The sequence below is a fragment of the Martes martes genome, assembly GCF_963455335.1.
Source record: "Martes martes genome assembly, chromosome: 1".
NCBI classification, from domain to species: domain Eukaryota; kingdom Metazoa; phylum Chordata; class Mammalia; order Carnivora; family Mustelidae; genus Martes; species Martes martes.
In genome coordinates this window covers 163,143,500-163,165,191 of record NC_137888.1, presented here as the reverse complement: position 1 = coordinate 163,165,191, position 21,692 = coordinate 163,143,500, and the positions used below count along the sequence as shown (strand labels likewise).

Here is a 21,692-nt window from a genome sequence, read left to right as displayed (position 1 = left end):
CAAATCTATGTCCCTTCACTAAAGCAACAATTAAGCTGGCAAAAACTGTCAGAATCAACTTTATCAGAACTCTGGAAACAGATTTAAAAATTTACCACAGTCAAGGAATGCTTAATGAAGAAAGAAACTGCTATATTTGGTAAGAGAGTACTGTGGTGTTTTACTCACTTCCTATCCCCCACTCCCCACCTTGGTGGCATCTGTGAGGATGGCAGCCCATGTTCTTAGTGTGGTTTGCTGATACCAGAGAGGGTAATACGGACTTTGCTCTCAAGGAACTGTGATTATGTGGTTTGGCACATCTGGAGATTCGCTAAAGGACTGGCTAAGGGGCTTGCCTTTGTTTTGCTCACCTTGGAACTTTCTCCTGGACAGCATCTGTTAAAATCATTTAAAAGGAAGGATGAGAGACACAACTTCCTGGTTTAAGAGATAACAGACAGGCACACAGTACACAAAAGAAAAAACCTGGGAAGAAGATGCTGGGGGAATAATACATGGAGGGATGGGCATAAAGACTTTCAAAGTTTCCACATATACTAGGGAATCTAAAGGGGCACATACATGTCCAGGGTTGGAACCATGTTTAGAGAAACCTGAGAATACTCTAGTCTTTCATATCTGGATGACATTTGGTCTCTGCCAATGTGGGACATGAAGAACAAAGCAGAGACGTAAACAGCCTGACTGAAAGCAATGAAGGGGTGTACCTCAACACAGTTAATCTGCAAAGACTAGGAGAGTGTTTTTTATTTTATTTTATTTATTTATTTATTATTTGGCTCCAGGTATTTAAGAAGTCTGTCAAATTTCACTAGTTGACCACTAAGCTAAACAGAGACTTTATGACCACACATGACAAAGAATGTAGTATTTATAAAAATTACTCTAGAAAAGTCACTAAACAACTACAAACTATGAGCAACAAAAATAAACCCTGGAAAGAGGGAAGAATTTGATTTCCAGAATTACCACATTATGATATTAAAAATGATATTAAAAGTGAAGCACTAAAAGAAACAAGAAAAAAGGAATGAAGAAAAACTATCCCTGAGGAATTCCAGCCATTGTACTTACTAGATAAAGATCTATAAATCAACTGTCCTAATTATGCCCAAAGTACTAAGGAAACTAAGAATGAATAACTAAGGGAAACCAGGAAGAAAATGTCCTACCAAACAGGGAATATCAATGAAGAAATAAAAAGTATAAAATAAGCTAACTAGAAAATTTGGAGTTGAAAAGTACAATAAATGAAATGAAAAATTCAACCGCAGATCTGAATAGTCAGGAAAAAGAATCAGCAGACTTGAAAACAGGCCAGTTAAGATTATCCAGTCTGAGGAACAGAAAGAAAAAAGAACAAAGAAAAATAAGGAGAGCTTCAGTTACATGTGGGACACCATCAAGAATGCCAAGATACACTCAATGGGAGTTCCAGAAGGACAAGAAAGAAAGGAGCAGAAAGAATATTTGAAGAATTAATTGCCAAAAATCCTCCAAAATATGTCTTTCTAAGAAGCTCAGCAGTATCTAGGTAAGATAAATTCAGAGATCCACAGAAAGACACATTATAATACAATTGTTGAAAGTCAAAGACAAAAAGAGAATCTTGAAAGCAACAAAAGTGGTTCATCACCTACAAGGGATTCTTAATAAAATTAACAGCCAGTTTCTCATTAAAAATCATGGGGCTGGAAGGCACCAGAATGACATATGTAAAGTGCTAAAAGAAAAAAAAAAGACCTCTCCAACAAAGAATTCTACATTAAGCAAATTTATCATTCAAAAATAAGGGAGAAGTCAAGACATTCCAAGATAAATAAAAGTTGAGGCATTTTGTCACTAGTAGACCTGCTGCAAAAGAAATGCTAAAGTGTCTTTAGATTGAAATCGAAGAATATTAGACAGTAACTTAAAACTATATGAAGAAATAAAAAACACTGTAAAGGGGCGCCTGGGTGGCTCAGTGGGTTAAGCCACTGTTTTCGGCTCGGGTCATGATCTCAGGGTCCTAGGATCGAGTCCCGCATTGGGCTCTCTGCTCAGCGGGGAGCCTGCTTCCCTCTCTTTCTCTCTCTCTGTCTGCCTCTCTGCCTACTTGTGATCTCTGTCAAATAAATAAAATCTTAAAAAAAAAAACCACTGTAAAGCTAACTATATAAGTAAATATATATAAACCAGCATAATTATATTTATAACTACTCTGTTCTTTTCCTATATGATTTAAAAGACAAACACATAAAACAATAATTATAAATCTTTGTTAGTTGGGCACATGATGCATAAAGATATAGTTTTTTACAACAACAGTGGGCAGTGAGTTTGTATAGGAGCAGAGATTTTGTAGACTTTTGAAGCTAAATTTATATTAATTCAAGCTAGATTGTTATTGTAATCCCCAGACCAACTACTAAGAAAATAACTAAAAACTATACAGAAAAGGAAATAAGAAGGGAACCAAAACTGTATGTGACACACAGACACACACACACTCTCTCTCTCAAATAAAACAAATAAATAAAATCTTTAAAAAAAAACCTATATGTATTAGTTAGGGCTCTCTAGAAACAGAACCAACAGGATATATACAGATATATATCAGAGAAAATTTTTATTACAGGAGTTGGTTCATGTGATTACAGAAACCAAAAAGTCCCACAGTCTGTTGCTTACAAGTGGCAGAGCCAGGGAATCCAGTAGTATAATTTAATCTGAGTCCAACAACCTGGGAACCAAGGGAGCCAATGGTATAATTCTTAGTCCAAGGCCAAAGGCCTAAGAACTAGGAGGCTGCTGTGTAAGTCCTAACATCCAAAGACCCAAGAACCAGGAGCTCTGATGTCTGAGGGCAGGAAGAATTGGACTTTCCAGCTCAAGAATAGAGAGAAGGAATTCACTTTTCTTTTGCTTTTTTTGTTTTATTCAGGTCCTCAGTGGATTGGATGATGCCCATCCCCATGGGTAAGGATGAATCTCTTTAGTCTGTCTACTGAATCAAATGCCAATGTCTTCCAGAAGCACATTCACAATCACTTCTTGGCCTTTCGGCTAAGATCAAGTGCAGAAGCACATTCACAGTCACGCCCAACAACACCATTTCCCCCTTATCCTAATCAAGTTGGAACAAAATTAAGCATCATACCACACACCAACACATGTAAAAAGAAGAAACAAAAATAAAAGTCAACAATGGAGGAATTGAGGAACAAAAAAATATATAAGATTTATGGAAAACCAATAACAAAATGGAAGATATAAGTCCTTAATAGTAATTACTTGTAAATGTAAATGGATTGAAATCTTCAACAATAGTCAGAGATTGACAGAATGGAAAAGAAAAACAACAGCCCATGATCTAACTATATGCTCTCCACAGAAGACTCAAAGATACAACAAGGTTGCAAGTAAAAAAGATAGAAACAAATTCCAAGGAAATAGTAACCAAAAATGAACAGGGGTGGTTAAACTAATACCAGACAAAAATATACTTTAAGTAAAAAATTATTTCAGGAGACAAATAAAGCATTATATATTAAGAACAGGGTCACTCTGATTAAAAATACAATTATGAATATTTATGCAATATGATAATACAGCCTCTAAATATATGAAGCACAAACTGACAGAATTGAAAGGAGAAACAGAAAATTCTACTCTAATTCTAGTTGGAGATTTTAACAGCCTATTTTTTTGTTTTGTTTTTATTGTTATTATTATTTTTTATAAACATATAATGTATTTTTAGCCCCAGGGGTATAGGTCTGTGAATCGCCAGGTTTACACACTTCACAGCACTCACCATAGCACATACCCTCCCCAATGTCCATAACCCCACCACCCCCTCCCTCCCCACCTTCCCCCCAGCAACCCTCAGTTTGTTTTGTGAGATTAAGAGTTTCTTATGGTTTGTCTACCTCCCGATCCCATCATGTTTCATTTATTCTTTTCCTATTCCCCAAACCCCCCATGTTGCATCTCCACTTCCTCATATCAGGGAGATCATATGATAGTTGTCTTTCTCTGATTGACTTATTTTGCTAAGCATAATACCCTCTGGTTCCATCCACGTCGTTGCAAATGGCAAGATTTCATTTCTTTTGATGGCTGCATAGTATTCCATTGTATATATATACCACATCTTCTTTATCCATTCATCTTAATAACCTATTTTTTTTTTAAGATTTTATTTATTTATTTGACAGAGAGAGAGAGAGAGAGAGAGCACAAGCAGGCAGAAAGGCAGGCAGAGGCAGAGAGAGAAGCAGGCTCCCCTCTGAGCAAGGAGCCCGACGCGGGGCTCGATCCCAGGACCCTGAGACCATGACCTGAGCCGAAGGCAGCGGCTTAACCCACTGAGCCACCCAGGTGCCCCTTAATAACCTATTTTTAATAACAGACAAAACAACTAGAAAAAAGATAAACAAGAAAATAGACACTTTAAAGAACACTGTAGACAACTAACCTAAGAGACATGGATAGATTATTTAACTCAACTATAGCAGATACACATTCTTCTCAAGTGCACATGTACCATTCTCTAGCATAAACTATATATTCACCCATCAAAAAGTCCCAGTAAATTAAAAGAGAATGAAATCATAGAAAATATTTCCTCTAACAACAGTGAAATCATCAACAGAAAGAAATTTGGAAAAATCATAAATTGGAAATTAAGCAACACATTCTTAAATAGTCAATGGAGCAAAGAAGAAATCACAAGAAAAATTAGGAAATACTTTGACATTAATGAAAACAAAACAACCCAAAATAACAAAATTCATTGATTAAGAGAGAATACATTGATTAAGAGAGAAGAAAGAGCTCAAATCAATAACCAAAACTACCATTACACTAGCAAAACAAGAACAATCTAAACCCAAAGCTAGCAGAGGGAAGGAAATCAGTCACAGTAGAGTGAGGATAAAGAAAATAGAAATAGAAGGCAATATAGAGAAACAGCGAAAAAATGTTGGCTCTCTGAAAAGATCAATAAGGCTGACTAATCTTTAGTTAGACTAAGAAAAAAGATAGAAGACTCAAATTACAAAATTAAATATGAGAGTGGGACATTACTGATCTTACAAAACTAAAAAGGATTATAAGAAGTTATTATGAACTATACATCAACAAATTAGAAAACCTAAGTGAAATGGATAAATTGCTAGAAATAAACTACAAAAACTGACTGAAGAAGATGTATAAAATCTGAATAAGCCTCTAACAAGTAAAAAAATTGAATCAGTAATCAAAAAAGCTTTCTAACAAAGAAAAGCCCAGAACCAGATGGTTTCACTTTTTTTTTTTTTTAAGATTTTATTTATTTATTTGACAGAGATCACAAGTAGGCAGAGAGGCAGGCAGAGAGAGGAGGAAGCAGGCTCTCTGCTGAGCAGAGCCCAATGTGGGGCTCGATCTCAGGACCCCGGGATCATGACCCAAGCCGAAGGCAGAGGCTTTAACCCACTGAGCCACCCAGGTGCCCCCAGATGGTTTCACTTTTGAATGATACTGAACACTTGGAAAACTGACACCAATTGTCCTCAAATTCATCTAAAAAATGGAACAGGAAAGAACACTTCCTAACTCATTCTATGAGGGCAACATTACCCTGATAACAAAGCCAAAGACAAGAAAAGAAAAATGCAGGTGGATATCCATTATGAATATAGACATAAAAATTCTCAATGAAACAAATACTAGCAAGCCAAGTCCAACAGCCTATTAAAAGGATTAGACACCATGACTAAGCAGGGTTTACTCAAGGAACACAAGGGTGGTTCAACTTATAAAAATTGATCAGGGTAACACATCTGCTTAATAAAATGAAGATAAAAAACCACAAGATCCTCTCAATTGATAGAGGAAAAAATTTGATAATTCAAACACCCTTTCACGACAAAAACATTCAACAAACTAGGATTAGAAGGGAACTTTTTCAACATGATGAAAGACATTTATGAAACACTCACTGCTAACATCATACTCAACAGTAAAAGACTGAAAGTTTTATCCCTTATAGATTAGGAATAAGACAAGGATGTGCACTTTCGCTTTTTCTATTCAACACTGTACCGGAAGTTCTAACTGGAGCAATTAGGCGAGAAAAAGAAATAAAAGCCATCTAAATTGGAAATAAGGAATAAAACTATTTCTATTCACAGATAATATGATTTATATATGGAAAATCCTAAAGAGCACACACACACATACACACACACAAACAATAAGAGCTCATAAACAAATTCAGTAAAATGTCAGGATAAAAGATTATCAAGCATAAGTCAGTTATATTTCTATACACTAGTAAAGAACAATCTGAAAAGGAAATTAAGAAAATAATTTCACTTATAATAGCATCAAGAAAGACAAAATACTTAGGAATAAATGTAACCAAGATAGTGAAAGACTCACATAACGAATACTACAAAACATTGAAAGAAATTGTTTTTGTTTCTTTTTAAAATTTTATCTAACTTCTAGTTAGTTAACATTCAGTGCAATATTGGTTTCAGGAGGAGAATTCAATGATTCATCACTTACATACAACACCCAGTGTTCATCTTAACAATCCTTAATACTTAACAATCCTTAATAGTCATCACCCATCTAGCCCGTCCCCCACCCATCTCCCTCCATCAGCTTTCAGTTTGTTCTCTATCAGTAAGAGTCTCTTATGGTTTATTTCTCTCTCTCTCTCTCCCCTTTTCCTCTCTCTCTTTTTAAGAGAAATTTTAAAATTGTTTTTGAAAGTATCCATTAACAGATAAATGAATAAACCAAATATGGTCTATATATACAATGGAATACTATTCAGCCCTTAAAAAGAAGGAAATTCTGACACGTACCAAAGCATGGATGAACCTGGAAGACATTATGCTAAAGAAAATAAGCCAGTCACACACACAAAATACTGTGTGATTCCACTTATATAAAGTAGTTACAGTAGTCAAAGTCATAAAAACAAAGTAGAGTGGTGGTTGCCAGAGGCTGGGGGAGAGGAAACGAGGGGTTAGTGTTTAATGGGGACAGAGTTTCAGTTTTATAAGATGAAAAGAGTTCTGAGATGGACAGCGGTGATTGTCATATAACAATGAGTATATTTAATACCACTAAAATGAATACACTTAAATGTGATATATAATTTTTATTTTATATGCATTTTATACCACAATTAAAAATTGAAATTTTATTTTATATGGACTTTATACCACAATAAATTTTATATTTATATGCATTTTTATTTTATATGCATTTTATACCACAATAAAAAATTGAAAAAAGAAATTATAAAAGATGCTTGACTTCGCTTACAATAAAATAAATGCGCAAGATGGGAGAGTAGGAGGACCTTAAGCTCACCTGTCCCACAGATACAACTAGATAACACCCATATCAGTGTATAGAGATGTAATAGATTCAGAAAACAACCCGAAGACTGGCAAAATAGACTATCCACAGCTAAATGTAGAGAGATGACCATATCAAAGAGGACAGGAAGAGTGGAAACACAGTCAGAAACTAAATGGACCCTCAAGATTGTTTTGGGAGGGAGGGACCCTGCAGGGTGAAGAAGGGGAAAGAAACAGACCCTCACATTGGGCACCCGAATCACAGAGAACCCACACAGGGAAGAAGAATCCCCATAACATTTGGCTTTAGAAAGCAGATGAGCTGAATTTTGTGTTCTTACAATCAGTGGGCCTTAACACATGGAACTTTAAAAATCAGTGAGCTCAGCTCTGGGAGAGCTGGGAGGGCAGTAGGAAACTGAGTCCCTGCACTTAAAGAGACAGCACAACAAACAGTCCCATGGAGATACAGCAGAGAAGCAGTCATTTGAAAACTGCCCAAGATAAACGGGAGGGAGATCTGTTTACCAATCTCAGAGTGTGTGCTAGAGGGGCAGTCATTGTTGGGAGACTTCTCCAGGAACAAAGAAGCTGGCAAGCGCCATTTCCCTTCCCTACCCCCAGCTTAGACACACAGATAGCTACAACTAGCACAGTGCCAACATGCTGACATTTGCTACTGAATTTGCTAACAGTGCACCCTACCCCCACACACTTCTGCAGATACACCTCTTCTAACGTGGCAGGCCATGGTTTCCAAGGGTGTAGGTCCCCTCCCATGGCAAACCTTCTCAGACCTTGATAACACCACTGTCCCATTCCTGTGTTCTCCTTCAGAGAGGCCCCCACTAATACTATCTTGGCTAGAGCCCATCCAAAGCAGTGCCACATGGCTGGCAACATGCAAGAACCCCAACAAGGACCAGGCACCACTCCAAAGCGACCCTTTAGGGAGAGGGGAAGATAACCACACCAGTCTAACTGTGGCCCAGCAGTGGGCTGGGATTAGACAAAAGGTCTGACTACAGGCCCTGCCCACCAAAAAAAGCTTTTCAGGGGACAACACAGGGAAAGCTATTGCATCTCTGGTAAATGCCTGGTCTGACTTAACTCAGGCCCAAGGAGACCCCAGACTAACCCATTAACAACCAGAAACCAAACCCTGCCCATAACAGGTAAAGAGAGCCATTGCAGATGACTAGACTGAAGGCAAAGTGGCTCAGTCACAACAGCAGGGTACACAGAATATATACATAAGACAGTCCTAAGGTGCCCACTCTGGTGAATAGGGAACACTGCATAGCAGGGCACCAGAGGACATCTTCATAAGACCACTACTTTCGAGAGCAGGAGACGTAGCTGACTCTCCTAACACACAGTAACAGATAAAAAGTGAGACACAAAGAAGAGGCAGAGGAATATGTCCCAAATGAAAGAATAGAACAAATCACAGCAAGATACCTAAACAAAGTGGAGATAAGTAATATACCTGATTAAAAATTTAAAGTAATGGTCTAAAAGAGTCTCATTTCAGACCTGAAGACATATGCAGGTTAAAAATGAAGGGATGAAAGAAGCATTTATCATGCAAACAGAAGTGAAAAGAAACCCAGGATAGCAATACTTATACTGGACAAAATAGGCTTTAAAACAAAGACTGTAACAAAGAGCAAGAAAAACACTGTATAATTAATCATAAAGGGAACAATACAAGAAGAAAATATAACAGTATATATTTATTCACCCAACATGGGAGCACCCAAATACATAAAGCAGCTTATAAAAAACATAAAGGAAGTAATTGTTAGTAATGCAATAAGAGTAGGAGACTTTAACACCCCATTTACATCAATGGATAGGTTGTCCAAACAGAAAATCAACAGGAAATAGTGGCTTTGAATGACACATTGGATGAGATGGATCTAATAGATATATTCAGAACATTCCATCCCGAAACTGCAGAATATACATTCTTTTCAACTGCACATGGAACATTCTCCAGAATAGATCCCATATTAGGCCACAAAAAAGTCTCAACAAATTGAAAAAGACTGGAGTCATACCATGCACCTTTTCTGACTACAATGCTATGAAACTAGAAATCAAAAACAACAAAAAAATCTGGAAAGACTACAAATACATGGAGTTTAAACAATATGCTACTAAATAATGAATGGGTCAATTGAGAAATGAAAAAGTAAATTAAAAAAAATACATGGGAAGAAATGAAAATGAAAACATAATGGTCCAAAATCTTTGGGATGCAGCAAAAGGAGCTCTAAGAAGGAAGTATATAGTAATATAAGCTTAACGCAAGAAACAAGAAAAAAATCAAATAAGCAAACTAAACTTACACCTAAAAGAGCTAGTAAAGAACAAAGAAAACCCAAAACCAGTAGAAAGAAATAATAAAGATTAGAGCAGAAATAAATAAAATAGAAACTAAGAAAACAATAAACAGATCAATGAAACCAAGATCTGGTTCTTTGAAGAGATCAACAAAATTGATAAACCCTTATCAAACAAACAAACAAACAAACATAACCAGAGAGAGAGAGAAAGGACTCAAATAGACCAAATCAGAAATGAAAGAGGAGAAATAACAACCAACACCACAGAAATACAAAAGATTAAAAGAGAATATTATGAAAAACTATGCTAACAAATTGGAAAACCTAGAAGAAATGGATAAATTCCTACAAACATAACCTCTCAAAACTGGATCAGAAAGAAAGAGACAATTTGAACAGACCAGATATGGAATAAAATTGAATCAGTAATCAAAAAGCTCCCAGCAAACAAAAGTCCAGGACTGCATGGTTTTACAGGTAAATTCTATTAAACATTTAAAGAGTTAATACCTATTCTTGTCAAACTATTCAAAAAAATAGAATAGGAAGGAAAACTGTTCTGAATTTATTCTGAGGCTAGCAAAACCCTGATATCAAAGACACTACAAAAAAAGAGAACTATAGGTCAGTATCTCTGATGAACACAGATGCAAAATCCTCAACAAAATCCTTTGCAAAACTTTAGCAAACCAAACCCAGCAATACATTTAAAAAACCATTCACCACTATCAAGTGGGATTTATTGCTGGAATGCAAGGGTGATTCAATATTCACAAATCAATCAGCACAATACATCATGTCAACAAGAGAAAGGATAAAAACCATATGATCACTTCAATAGATGCAGAAAAAAACATTTGACAAAGCACAACATCCATTCATGATAAACATCCTCAGCAAAGTTCATCTAGAGGAACACACCTCAACATAATAAAGACCACTTATGAAAAACCTACAGCAAATATTATACTCAGTGGGAAAAATTGGGTGATTTTCTCCTAAGGTCAGAAACAAAATAAGGATGTCCACTCTCACCACTTCTATTTAACATAGTACTGGAAGTCCTATCCACAGCAATCAGACAACAAAAAGGAAAGGTATCCAATTGGTTAGGAAGAGGTAAAACTTCCACTATTTGCAGATGACATCATACTACATATAGAAAACCCTGAAGACTCCATCAAAAAACTACTAGAATTGATAAATGAATTCAGTAAGACTGTAGGATACAAAATCAACATACAGAAATCCATTGCATTTCTAGGCACTAATAATGAAATAGCAGAAAGAGAAATTAAGAAAACAATCCCAATTGTTACAATTGCACCAAAAATAGTAAAATATCTAGGAATAAACTTAAGCAAGGAGATAAAATATCTGCATTCTGAAAATGATGAAAGAAATTGAAGACAACACAAAAAAATTGGAAAGATATTCCATGCTCATGGATTATAAGAATATTGTTAAAATGTCCATCTAACCAAAGCAATCTACATATTTAACACAGTCCCTATCAAAACACCCACAGCATTTTTCACAGAACTAGAATAAATAATCCTAAAACTTGCATGGAACCACAAAAGACGCCAAATATCCAAAGCAATCTTGAAAAAGAATAAAACTGGAGGTATCACAATCCTACCTTCAAGTTATATTACAAAGCTGCAGTAATCAAAACAGTATGGTACTGGCACAAAAACAGACATGTAGGTCAATGGAGCAGATTAGAGAGTCCAGAAACAAAACCATAATTACATGGTCAATTGATTTTCGACAAAACAGGCAAGAATATACAATGAGGAAAAGACAATCTCATTCAACAAATGATATTGGTAAAACTGGACAGCTACATGCAAAGGAATGAAACTGGATCACTTTTTTACACCATACACAAAAATAAACTCAAAATGGATTAAGGAGCTAAATATGACATGAGAGACCATAAAAATCCTAGAAGGGAGCACAGGCAGTAATTTCCCTGACATTGACCATAGTAACATTTTTTTAAATATGGCTCCTGAGGCAAGGGAAACAAAGGAAAAAATAAACTGTTGGGACTACATCAAAATAAAATGTTTCTGCACAGTAAAGGAAACGATCAATAAAACTAAAAGACTACCTATGGAATGGCAGAACACATTTGCCAATGACATATCTTATAAAGGGTTATTATCCAAAACATATGAAGAACTTATAAAACTCAATGCCCAAAACCAAATAATCCAATTAAAAATTGGGCAGAAGACATGAACAGATATTTCTCCAAAGAAGACATTCAGATGGTCAACAGACACATGAAGATGCTCATTATCACTCAATATCAGGGAAATACAAATCAAAACCACAATGAGCTATCACCTTACACCCATCAGAATGGCTAAAATTAACAATACAGGAAACAACAGACATTGGCAAGGATGTAGAGAAAGGGGAACCCTCTTACACATTTCATGGGAATGCAAACTGTGCAGTCACTCTGGAAAACAGTATGGAGGTTCCTCAAAAATTTTTTAAAAAGAGTGGGGAAGGAAGCAAGATGGCAGAGGAGTGGGAGACTGAAATATCATCAGGTCCCAGGGTTCAGCTACTTAGTTATCAAACCATCCTGAACACCTACAAACTCAACAGGAGATAGAAAAGAAGAAGAGCAACAATTCTAGGGACAGAAAATTGACTATTTCCTGGGAGGCAGAAAGGGCAGGGAAGTGAATCCAAAGCAATGGGAAAAGACACTGTGAGGGGAGAGGCCAGCTCCCAGCAAGCGGTGGAGCAGCGGAGCACAAAATCAGAACTTTTAGAAGTCTGCTCCGCTGAGGGACATTGCTCCAGAGGCTAAGCAGGGGTGGAGCCCTTGTGGGGACAGTGTGGTCTCAGGACCCTCAGGGTCACAGAAAGACTGGGAGTTCCTGAGTGTGGCAGAGCTTCCAGGTATCTAAGCGGGGAAGCTGGCTACAGAGATGGAGCCATGGAGGGGGCTCTCAGCTCAGCTCAGTGTTACCTTAAACTGTGATCCGAGGTGCAGTTGGGCCACTGTTCTTCAAGCAGGGACCCCACAAGTGGTAGGTCCAGAGAGACTCACCTTCTTCCTCCAGAAGTAGTGGCGTGGGAGCACACTGCAGGAATCTGCTGGGTTTGGAGACTCCAAATGGGACTGTGTGCCAGAGATAGAAATGCTCAGTCACAGGCCAGGTTAGCATGGAGCGCGGCTGGAGACCAGGGAGATGGGAGAGATTTACTGCTTTTCTCTGAGCGCGCACTGAGGAGTGGGGCCCTGAGCTCTCAGATCCTCTGGGCCAGAGATTTGGAATCTACCATCTCCATTCTTATCCTCCAAAACTGTACAGAAAGCATCCAGGGAACAAAATCTACCTAGAGTGACCAAGTACATTGTTTAGCTTGGCCCCTGGCAAGGGCAGTGCAATTCCACCTCGGGCAAAGACATTTGAGAATCACTGCAAGAGGCCCCTCCCTGAGAAGATCAGCAAGAACATCTAGCCAAGACCAAGTTCACTGATCAACAAGAACTGTGGAACTCCAGAGCTAGGGGAAAGCAACACCTAGAATTCGTGGCTTTCCCCCTAAGATCATTTAGTCTTTCAAAGTTAAATTTTTAAAATTTTATTTTTTTCTTATTCTATTTTTTTAACCTTTCCTCTTTCATATTTTAACATTTTTAACTATTTTATCTTATCAATACTTTTTTAAAAATCTTTAAAAATTTTCATTGTTACAGTCATATTTTATCCCTTCATTGTATTTAACCTTATTTTTAGTATACATACAGGGTTTTTTTCTTTAAAATTTTGGGATACAATTTCTTCTAATAGATCAAAATATACCCTAAGTCTAGTGTATGGCTTTGTTCTAGTCTCCAGCCTGATCACATTCTCTCCTCTTTTTTTTTTCTTTTTCCAACCAACTTCTTATCTTATCAATTCCTTTTTTAGAATCTTTTTAAATTTTCATCTTTACAGTCATATTCCATCCCTTTATCATGTTTACCCTTATTTTTGTGTATATATATGTGTGTGTGTGTGTGTGTGTGTGTTTCTTTCTTTAAAATTTTGGGAGGTAGTTTCTTCTAAGAGACCAGAATACACCCAAAATCAAGTGGGTGGCTCTGTCCCATTCACCAGTCATTCATATCTATATATTTCCCCCCCTTTCTTCTGCCCCTGGTTTCAGGTCTCTCCTGATTTCATTAGTGTATATTTTTCTGGGGTCTTTGCCACCCTTTTAGTATTTTGTTCTCTCATTTATCTATTCTTATCTGGATAAAATGACAAGGCATAAAAACCACACACACACACACAAAGAACAAGAGGCAGTACCGATGGCTAGGGACCTAATCAATATGGACATTAGTAAGATGTCAGAACTAGAGTTCAGAATGATGATTATCAAGGTGCTATCTGGGCTCGAAAAAAGCATGGAAAATATTAGAGAATTCCTTTCTGGAGAAATAAAATACCTTTCTGGAGAAATAAAAGAACTAAAATCTAACCAAGCTGAAATCAAAAAAGCTGTTAATGAGGTGCAATAAAAAATGGAGGCTCTTACTTCTAGGATAAATGAAGCAGAAGAGAGAATTAGTGATGTAGAAAACCAAATGACAGAGAATAAAGAAGCTGAGCAAAAGAGAGACAAACAACTACTAGACCATGACAGGAGAATTTGAGAGATAAGTGATACCATAAGACAAAACAATATTAGAATAATTGGGATCCCAGAAGAAGAAGAAAGAGAGAGAGGGGCAGAAGGTACATTGGAGCAAATTATAGTAGAGAATTTCCCTAATATTGCAAAGGGAACAAGCATCAAAATCCAGGAGGCACAGAAAACTCTCCTCAAAATCAATAAAATAGGTCCACACCCCATGATCTAATAGTAAAACTTACAAGTCTTAGTTACAAAGAGAAAATCCTGAAAGCAGCTTGGGACAAGAGGTCTGTAACATACAATGGTAGAAATATTAGATTGACAGCAGACCTATCCACAGAGACCTGGCAGGCTAGAAAGGACTGGCATGATATATTTAGAGCACTAAATGAGAAAAATATGCAGCCAAGAATACTATTTAGCTAGGCTGTTATTGAAAATAGAAGGAGAGATAAAAAGTTTCCTGAACAAACAAAAATTAAAAGAATTTGTAAATACCAAAACAGCCCTACAGGAAATATTGAAAGGGGTCCTCTAAGCAAAGAGAGAGCGTAAAAGTAACAGACCAGAAAGGAACAGAGACAATATACTGTAACAGTCACCTTACAGGCAATACAATGGCACTAAATTCATATCTTTCAATAGTTATCCTGAATGTAAATGGGCTAAATGCCCCAATCAAAAGACACAGGGTATCAGAATGGATTAAAACAATCAAACAAAACAAAACAAAACAAAAAAACAAGACCCATCGATATGCTGTCTACAAGAAACTCATTTTAGACCCAGAGACATCTCCAGATTTAAAGTGAGGGGGTAGAAAACAATTCACCATGCTAATGGACATCAAAAGAAAGCTGGGGTAGTAATCCTTATATCAGATAAATTAGATTTTAAGCCAAGACTATAATAAGAGATGAGGAAGGATACTATATCATACTTAAAGGGTCTGTCCATCAAGAAGATCTAACAGTTTCAAATATCTATGCCCCTAACATGGGAGCAGCCAATTACATAAACCAATTAATAACAAAATCAAAGAAACACATTGACAATAATACAATAATATTAGAGGACTTTAACACTCCCCTCACCGAAATGGACAGATCATCTAAGCAAAAGATCAACAAGGAAATAAAGCCTTTAAATGACACACTGGACCAGATGGACATCACAAATATATTTAGAACATTCCATCCCAAAGCAACAGAATACACATACTTCTCTAGTGCACATGGAACATTCTCCAGAATAGATCACATCCTGGGTCACAAATCAGGTCTCAACCAGTACCAAAAGACTGGGATCATTCCCTGCATATTTTCAGACCACAATACTCTGAAGCTAGAACTCAATCACAAGAGGAAAGATAGAAAGAACTCAAATACATGGAGGCTAAATATAAATATCTGAGTAAATAAAAAAACTATTTTTCTTAAGTTCTTTAAAATTCATGACTGTTGAAAGCAAAGATTATAACATTGTTTAGGGGTTTCAATATATGTAGATGTAATACATTTGACAACCATACTATAGTGGGGGGAGAATAAAGAGACATAATAGATGGTTGTAAGATGACTACATTTCCTTTAAAGTGGCAATATTAAACTTAAATAGGCTGTTTAAGGTAAGGCATATAGAATGTAAATCCTAAAGCAAACACTAAAAGAAAAAATAAAATACAAAGAGATATACTAAAAAGCCAATAGTCAAATCAAAATGGAATATTCAAAATATTCAAGCAGTTCAAAAGAAGGCAGGAGAGAAGAGAGGAGCAAAAACAAAACAAAGCAAAACCAAAAAACAAAAACAAGATATAAACAGAAAAATAATAAAATAGTAGACTTAAATTTAACTATATCAATAATTATAGTAAGTGTAAATGGTCTAAATACACCAATTAAAAGAGTGTCATATTGGATAAAAAATAAGACCTAACTATATTCTATTTATAAGAAATATACTTTAAATATAATGATACAGATAGATTAAAAGTAACAGAATGGAAAAGTTTTGCCAAGCAAATACTACTCAAAAGAAATCTGAAGTGAGTGTATTATTATACAGAGTGGACTTCAGAACAAGAAAAATTACCAGGTATCAAGAGGACATTACATAATGATAAAAGAGCCAGATATGCTATACTTAACAATATGGCTCCAAGATTCTTGAAGTAAAAATAGAATAAAATTTGAATATATTGAAGACATATATCTATACACCTCAAAAATGTTATAATTTTTGCTTTCAACAGTCATACATATTTTAAGAAACTTAGGTAAAATAAACTAATCTGCAATCATACTTGGAGACATCAACACTCTATTCTCAGCAACCAACAGAACAAGAAGACAGAAAATCAGCAATATTGATTGCTGATTGATTGTTTAGTTCTATCAGAACAGAAGAAGAACTAAAGACAGAAAACTAAACAGAAGAACTAAACAACACTATCACTGGACCTCACTGACACTTATCAATGATACTCTGTTGATTTGCTTTAGACTCTACCCATCAAGAGCAGAATACATTTTTTTTTCAAGTGCACATGTAACATTTACCAAGACAGACCACATTCTGGGGTCATAAAACAAACCTTAGTAAATTTAAAAGAATACAAATCATATAAAATATTTTCTCAGACTATATCAGAAGTAAACTAAAAATAAATAAAAAAAGATACCTAGAAAATCCTCAAACATTTGGAAGTTAGAGATTGGATTTCTAAATAACCTATGAGCCAAAGATGAAATCACAGGGAAAATAGGAAATACTTTAAATGGAATAAAAATTAAAATCCATCATTTCAAAATTTATGGAATTCAGGCAAAATATACTTAAAAGGAAGTTTACAGAATTAAATACATATTAGGAAATAAGGCCTCATTAATAATCCAAGCTACAATTTAGAAACTAGTAAAAAGCAATTTATACATAAAACAAGCAAAAGGAAGATAAAATTAAATGGCAGAAATAATGGAACTGAAAACAGAGTAACAATAGAGAAAAATCAATGAAACCAAAAGCTGATTCTTTGAAAAGATTAATAAAATTGGTGAAACTATAGCCAGACTGACCAACATAAAACAGAAGACCCAAATTACTATCAGAAATAAAAGGGGATATCACATATCGTTTCATTATAATAAACCTCACACACTCATGCAACTATATGCTGAATCCCATGAGTTCTGGTAAATCTCTGAATGTGGGTGTAGTGTTGGGTCCCCCTGAAAGAGAATACTATACAGCAATAAGAATAAATGAAATGTTGATATGTGCCACAACATGGATAAATCTTGCATGCATTATACTAAGTGAAAGAAGCTAGACTCAAATGTATAATTCCATTTATATGACATTTTAGAACATGCAAAACTATTGCTACAAAGAACAGGTCAGTAGTTGCTAAAGATTAAGGGTGAGTGAAGAGTTTAACTATGGAAGGGCCACATGAAGGAATATGGGGGTGGGCAGTGGGAGGTGATAGAACCGTTCTGTGTCTTGGCTATGGTGATGGTTACACAGCTCTATGCATTTACCAAAACTCATAGACTTTTACACCAAAAAGAGTAAAGTTTACTCTAAGTAAATTAAAAATAAATTTAAATTAAGATATAATCAACTGACTTTCTGTAAGCAGCAACAAATAGAAAAATTAAATTAAAAACATAATTTATAGGGTCACCAGGGAGGCTCAGTTGGTTGAGTGTCCAACTCTTGATTTTGGCTCAGGTCATGATCTTGGGGTCTTGGCATCAAGCCCCACACCGGGCTCCATGCTTGGCAGGGAATCTGCTTGAGGATTTCTGTCCCTTTCCCTCTACCTCTCCCCTGGCTTGTGCTCTCTCTCCCTCTCTCTCTCTCTCAAAATAAATAAATCTTTAAAAATTAAAAAATAGCATAATTTATAATAGCAACAAAACTATTAAGTACCCTAAAATAAACCTAATGAAAGACCTCTATGTTGAAAATTACAAACTATAGAGAGATTAGAGAAGATATAAATAAATAAACAAAAAGATATATCATGTAGATCTGATAGGAATTTGAGAAACAAGACAGAGGATCATAGGTGAAGGGAGGGGAAAAATGAAACAAGACAAAACCAGAGAGGGAGACAAGCCATAAGAGGTTCTTAATCTCAGGAAACAAACTGAGGGTTGCTGGAGTGGAGGTGGGTGGGAGGGATGGGATGGCTGGGTGATGGATATTGGGGAGGGTATGTGCTATGATGAGCGCTATGAATTGTGTAAGACTGATGAATCACAGACCTGTACCCCTAAAATAAATAATACATTAAATTTTAATTTAAAAAGATATACCATGTTCATGGGTTGAAATATTCCAATATTACAAAGACATTAGCAATCTAGTTGAAATCCTAAGATATATCTTTTAAACTGACAAGGTGATTATAAAATTATATGGAAATATAAAGGGTGAAAAACAGCAAAAATAATTTAGAACAACAAAGTTTGAGTACTTAGTCTCCTGTATATCAATACTTACTATAAAGCTGTAATACTTACTTAGATAGTTTGGTATTGGTAAAAGATTGGACAAATAGGAAGCAAAATAGGGAATCCAGAAAATGTCCCCTAATTAATACACATAGAGCCCCTTAATTTTTGACAGAATTTGCACCAAAAGCCTTGGGGAAAATTACAATCTTTTATATAAATTGGAATATTTGTATATTATATATCTATATCTATATCCATCTATCTATCTATCTATCTATGCACACACACACACACACACACATATATATATATATACATATATATATATATATATATATATATATATATACTATATATGGAAAAAAATTAAAACTTGGTTCCTATTTCACATCACCACAGAAATTTCCAGGTGGAGGACAAATATAATGTAAAAGTTAAAATAAAAATTTACTAGAAAAGTTACTTCATTGAGTATTGTCATCGTCTCTGAATAGGGAAAGTTCTTGAATAAGATATAAAAAGCTAATTATAAAGAAAAATATTAAAAATTGGACATTATATTTGCCAGCTTCTCTTCCTCAATGGACATCATTACCAGAGTAAGTGTAAGATCATTCGCAGCACGTAAAACTGAGAAAAGTCTTGTACCCACAACATACAAATAACTCCAAAATATAAATCAAGAAAAGACAAATGACCAGTAGAAAAATAGATGAGAGAGCTAAACAGGCCATTTACAAAAGAGAATACCCAATATGGTCAATGAGCAAACAAAAAGGTACTCAAAGTCTACAGTCACCAAGGAAATACAAACGAAAGCCCATATCATCATTACAGAATGGCTATAATTAAAATGACTGGCAACATCAAGCATAGTGAAGATGTGGAGTAACTGGAGCTCTCACTGCTGCTGGTGGGAGTCGAACTTGATACCACCACCCAAGAACATGGCCAGGTCGAAAATGGCCAGGCCCTACTACAAGGGAGACTTGTACCTACTCTAGGACAGCCATCGCACACCCAGGCATATACCAACCATAAATAAGGACATATGCTAACACTAGCACAGTTTGTCATTAGCAAAACTGTAAACAACCCAAATATCCATTAACATTAGAAGGCATAATTCATAGTGTATCCAAGTAACAGGCTACCACACAGCAACGAGAATAAGCAAACTACTGCTACACACAACTCACAATTATAATGTTGAGCAAAAGAGGCTAGATGCCAAAGAACACATACTGAATAGTTCCATTTCAGTAAAGTTTTTTTTTAAAAAGTGGGTTTTTAAAAAAACCCACTAACATATGAAGCTAGAACTCTTCCCTTTCAGGAGGAAGGCTTGGGAGGGGAAGGACAAGAGCACACTTCTAAGGACCTGGTAATGTTCTATTCCTTGGTTTGGTTATAAGGTGTGTTCACTTCATGATAAGCATTGAGCTATACACTTAGGATTTGTTCATTTTCCTGTATTTTTATATAGAAATATTCTACTAATATTATATTAAAATACTTGAATGAGCTCAAAATGCTTTCCTCCCCAGCATTTTAATATTATATTAAAATTTATATAATTAATATTATATAAAATTAAAATAGAAAAATAGAAAAATATATATATATATTTTTTTTTTAAGTTAAAAAACACCATGAGTCAGATGATACCACTTCCTGTCCTAAAGTTATGGGATGGTTTCCTACAATACTAACAAGGCCACCTGATCTGGCTCCTGCCTACTTCTCTATCTTCAATTCACAGCCCTGCCCCCTCTCCATCACCATGCTCTGCACTGGTCCTTCTTCCCCCTCACACATACCAGCATGGTGGTATGTTCTTGTCGTAGGTCTCTGCTTGCTCTACCCTTTGCCTCTATTCCTTCCCCATCCTTCTCTGTGGCTGCCTATTTCTCATCTCTCACCCTGGTCCCCATTTAAATACCACCTCCTCAGAAATGCCTTCCTGGACTGGCTATGTCCTTTAGCACATCCCACCCCACTTCCCAGTCACTTCCTACCCTTGGCATTAGTCAACATTTTCTATACAGGCCCAGATAGTAAATATTCTAGTTTTTGCAGGCCAGATGGTCTCAGTCATAATTACTCTACATTACTGCCTTAGCAGGAAAGCAGTTATGGACAATATGTAAATGAGTGGGCATGGCTATTCCAATAACACCTTACTTATGGATCTTAACATTTAAATTTTTTATCATTGTGCATGTCATTAATATTATTTTGATCTCCCCCGCCCAAGCATTTCAAAAGGTAAAAACTCATAAAAAGGCAGGCAGTGGGGCTTCCTCATAAAAAAGCAGGCAGTGGGGCCAGATTTGGTGAATGGCCCTAGTTTGCCAACTTCTGCTTTAACCCATGACCCTGATTTACTTAATTCCTAGACCTTATCACTATCTAAAATGACTTCATTCGTTCATGTGTTTATTGTCTATCTTCTCCTGCCCCTAACATTTCAGCTCCCAGAGGGAGGGGCCTCATCTCTTTTGTTCGCCATTGTGAGACTACTGCCCATCACCATGCCTGACACAGGGAGGCCAGAAGAAACGATGGCCCAAGCCCACCTGGGTGTGACCACGGCTTTGGCTTGGATCCTGATGCTCTTCCTCTGAGTGGGGCTTACAGAAGCAGACCCATGCTCTTCCCTCAAAGACTCTCCAGTTGAGGATTCAGGTCGGGCTGACTGAGATCGTAATAAAACGGCTTCTCCTGGGTATAAACTTGGCTTGATGCTCCGCTCAAGATACGGACTTGATTTTACCTTGGCTCGACTGATTTCTGCCTCTTCCTTAACCGGGTATTCGATGGTGAACAGCCCTGTTAACAGAAGACACAACGTCACTCTCCCT

General features: G+C 36.2%; 1 protein-coding gene across 1 annotated transcript in view; it reads right to left on the bottom strand.

Moving 5' to 3' along the window:
• The window catches only part of LOC308347823 (uncharacterized protein C3orf20), a gene marked incomplete at both ends in the record, with an annotated part of 74,805 nt that overhangs the window by 13,352 nt on the left and 39,761 nt on the right, over positions 1-21,692 (bottom strand). Inside the window, one exon of the mRNA XM_080811577.1 lies at positions 21,408-21,660. Coding sequence (XP_080667703.1) covers positions 21,408-21,660 — 253 coding nt within the window. The remainder of the gene's footprint in view (positions 1-21,407; positions 21,661-21,692) is intronic.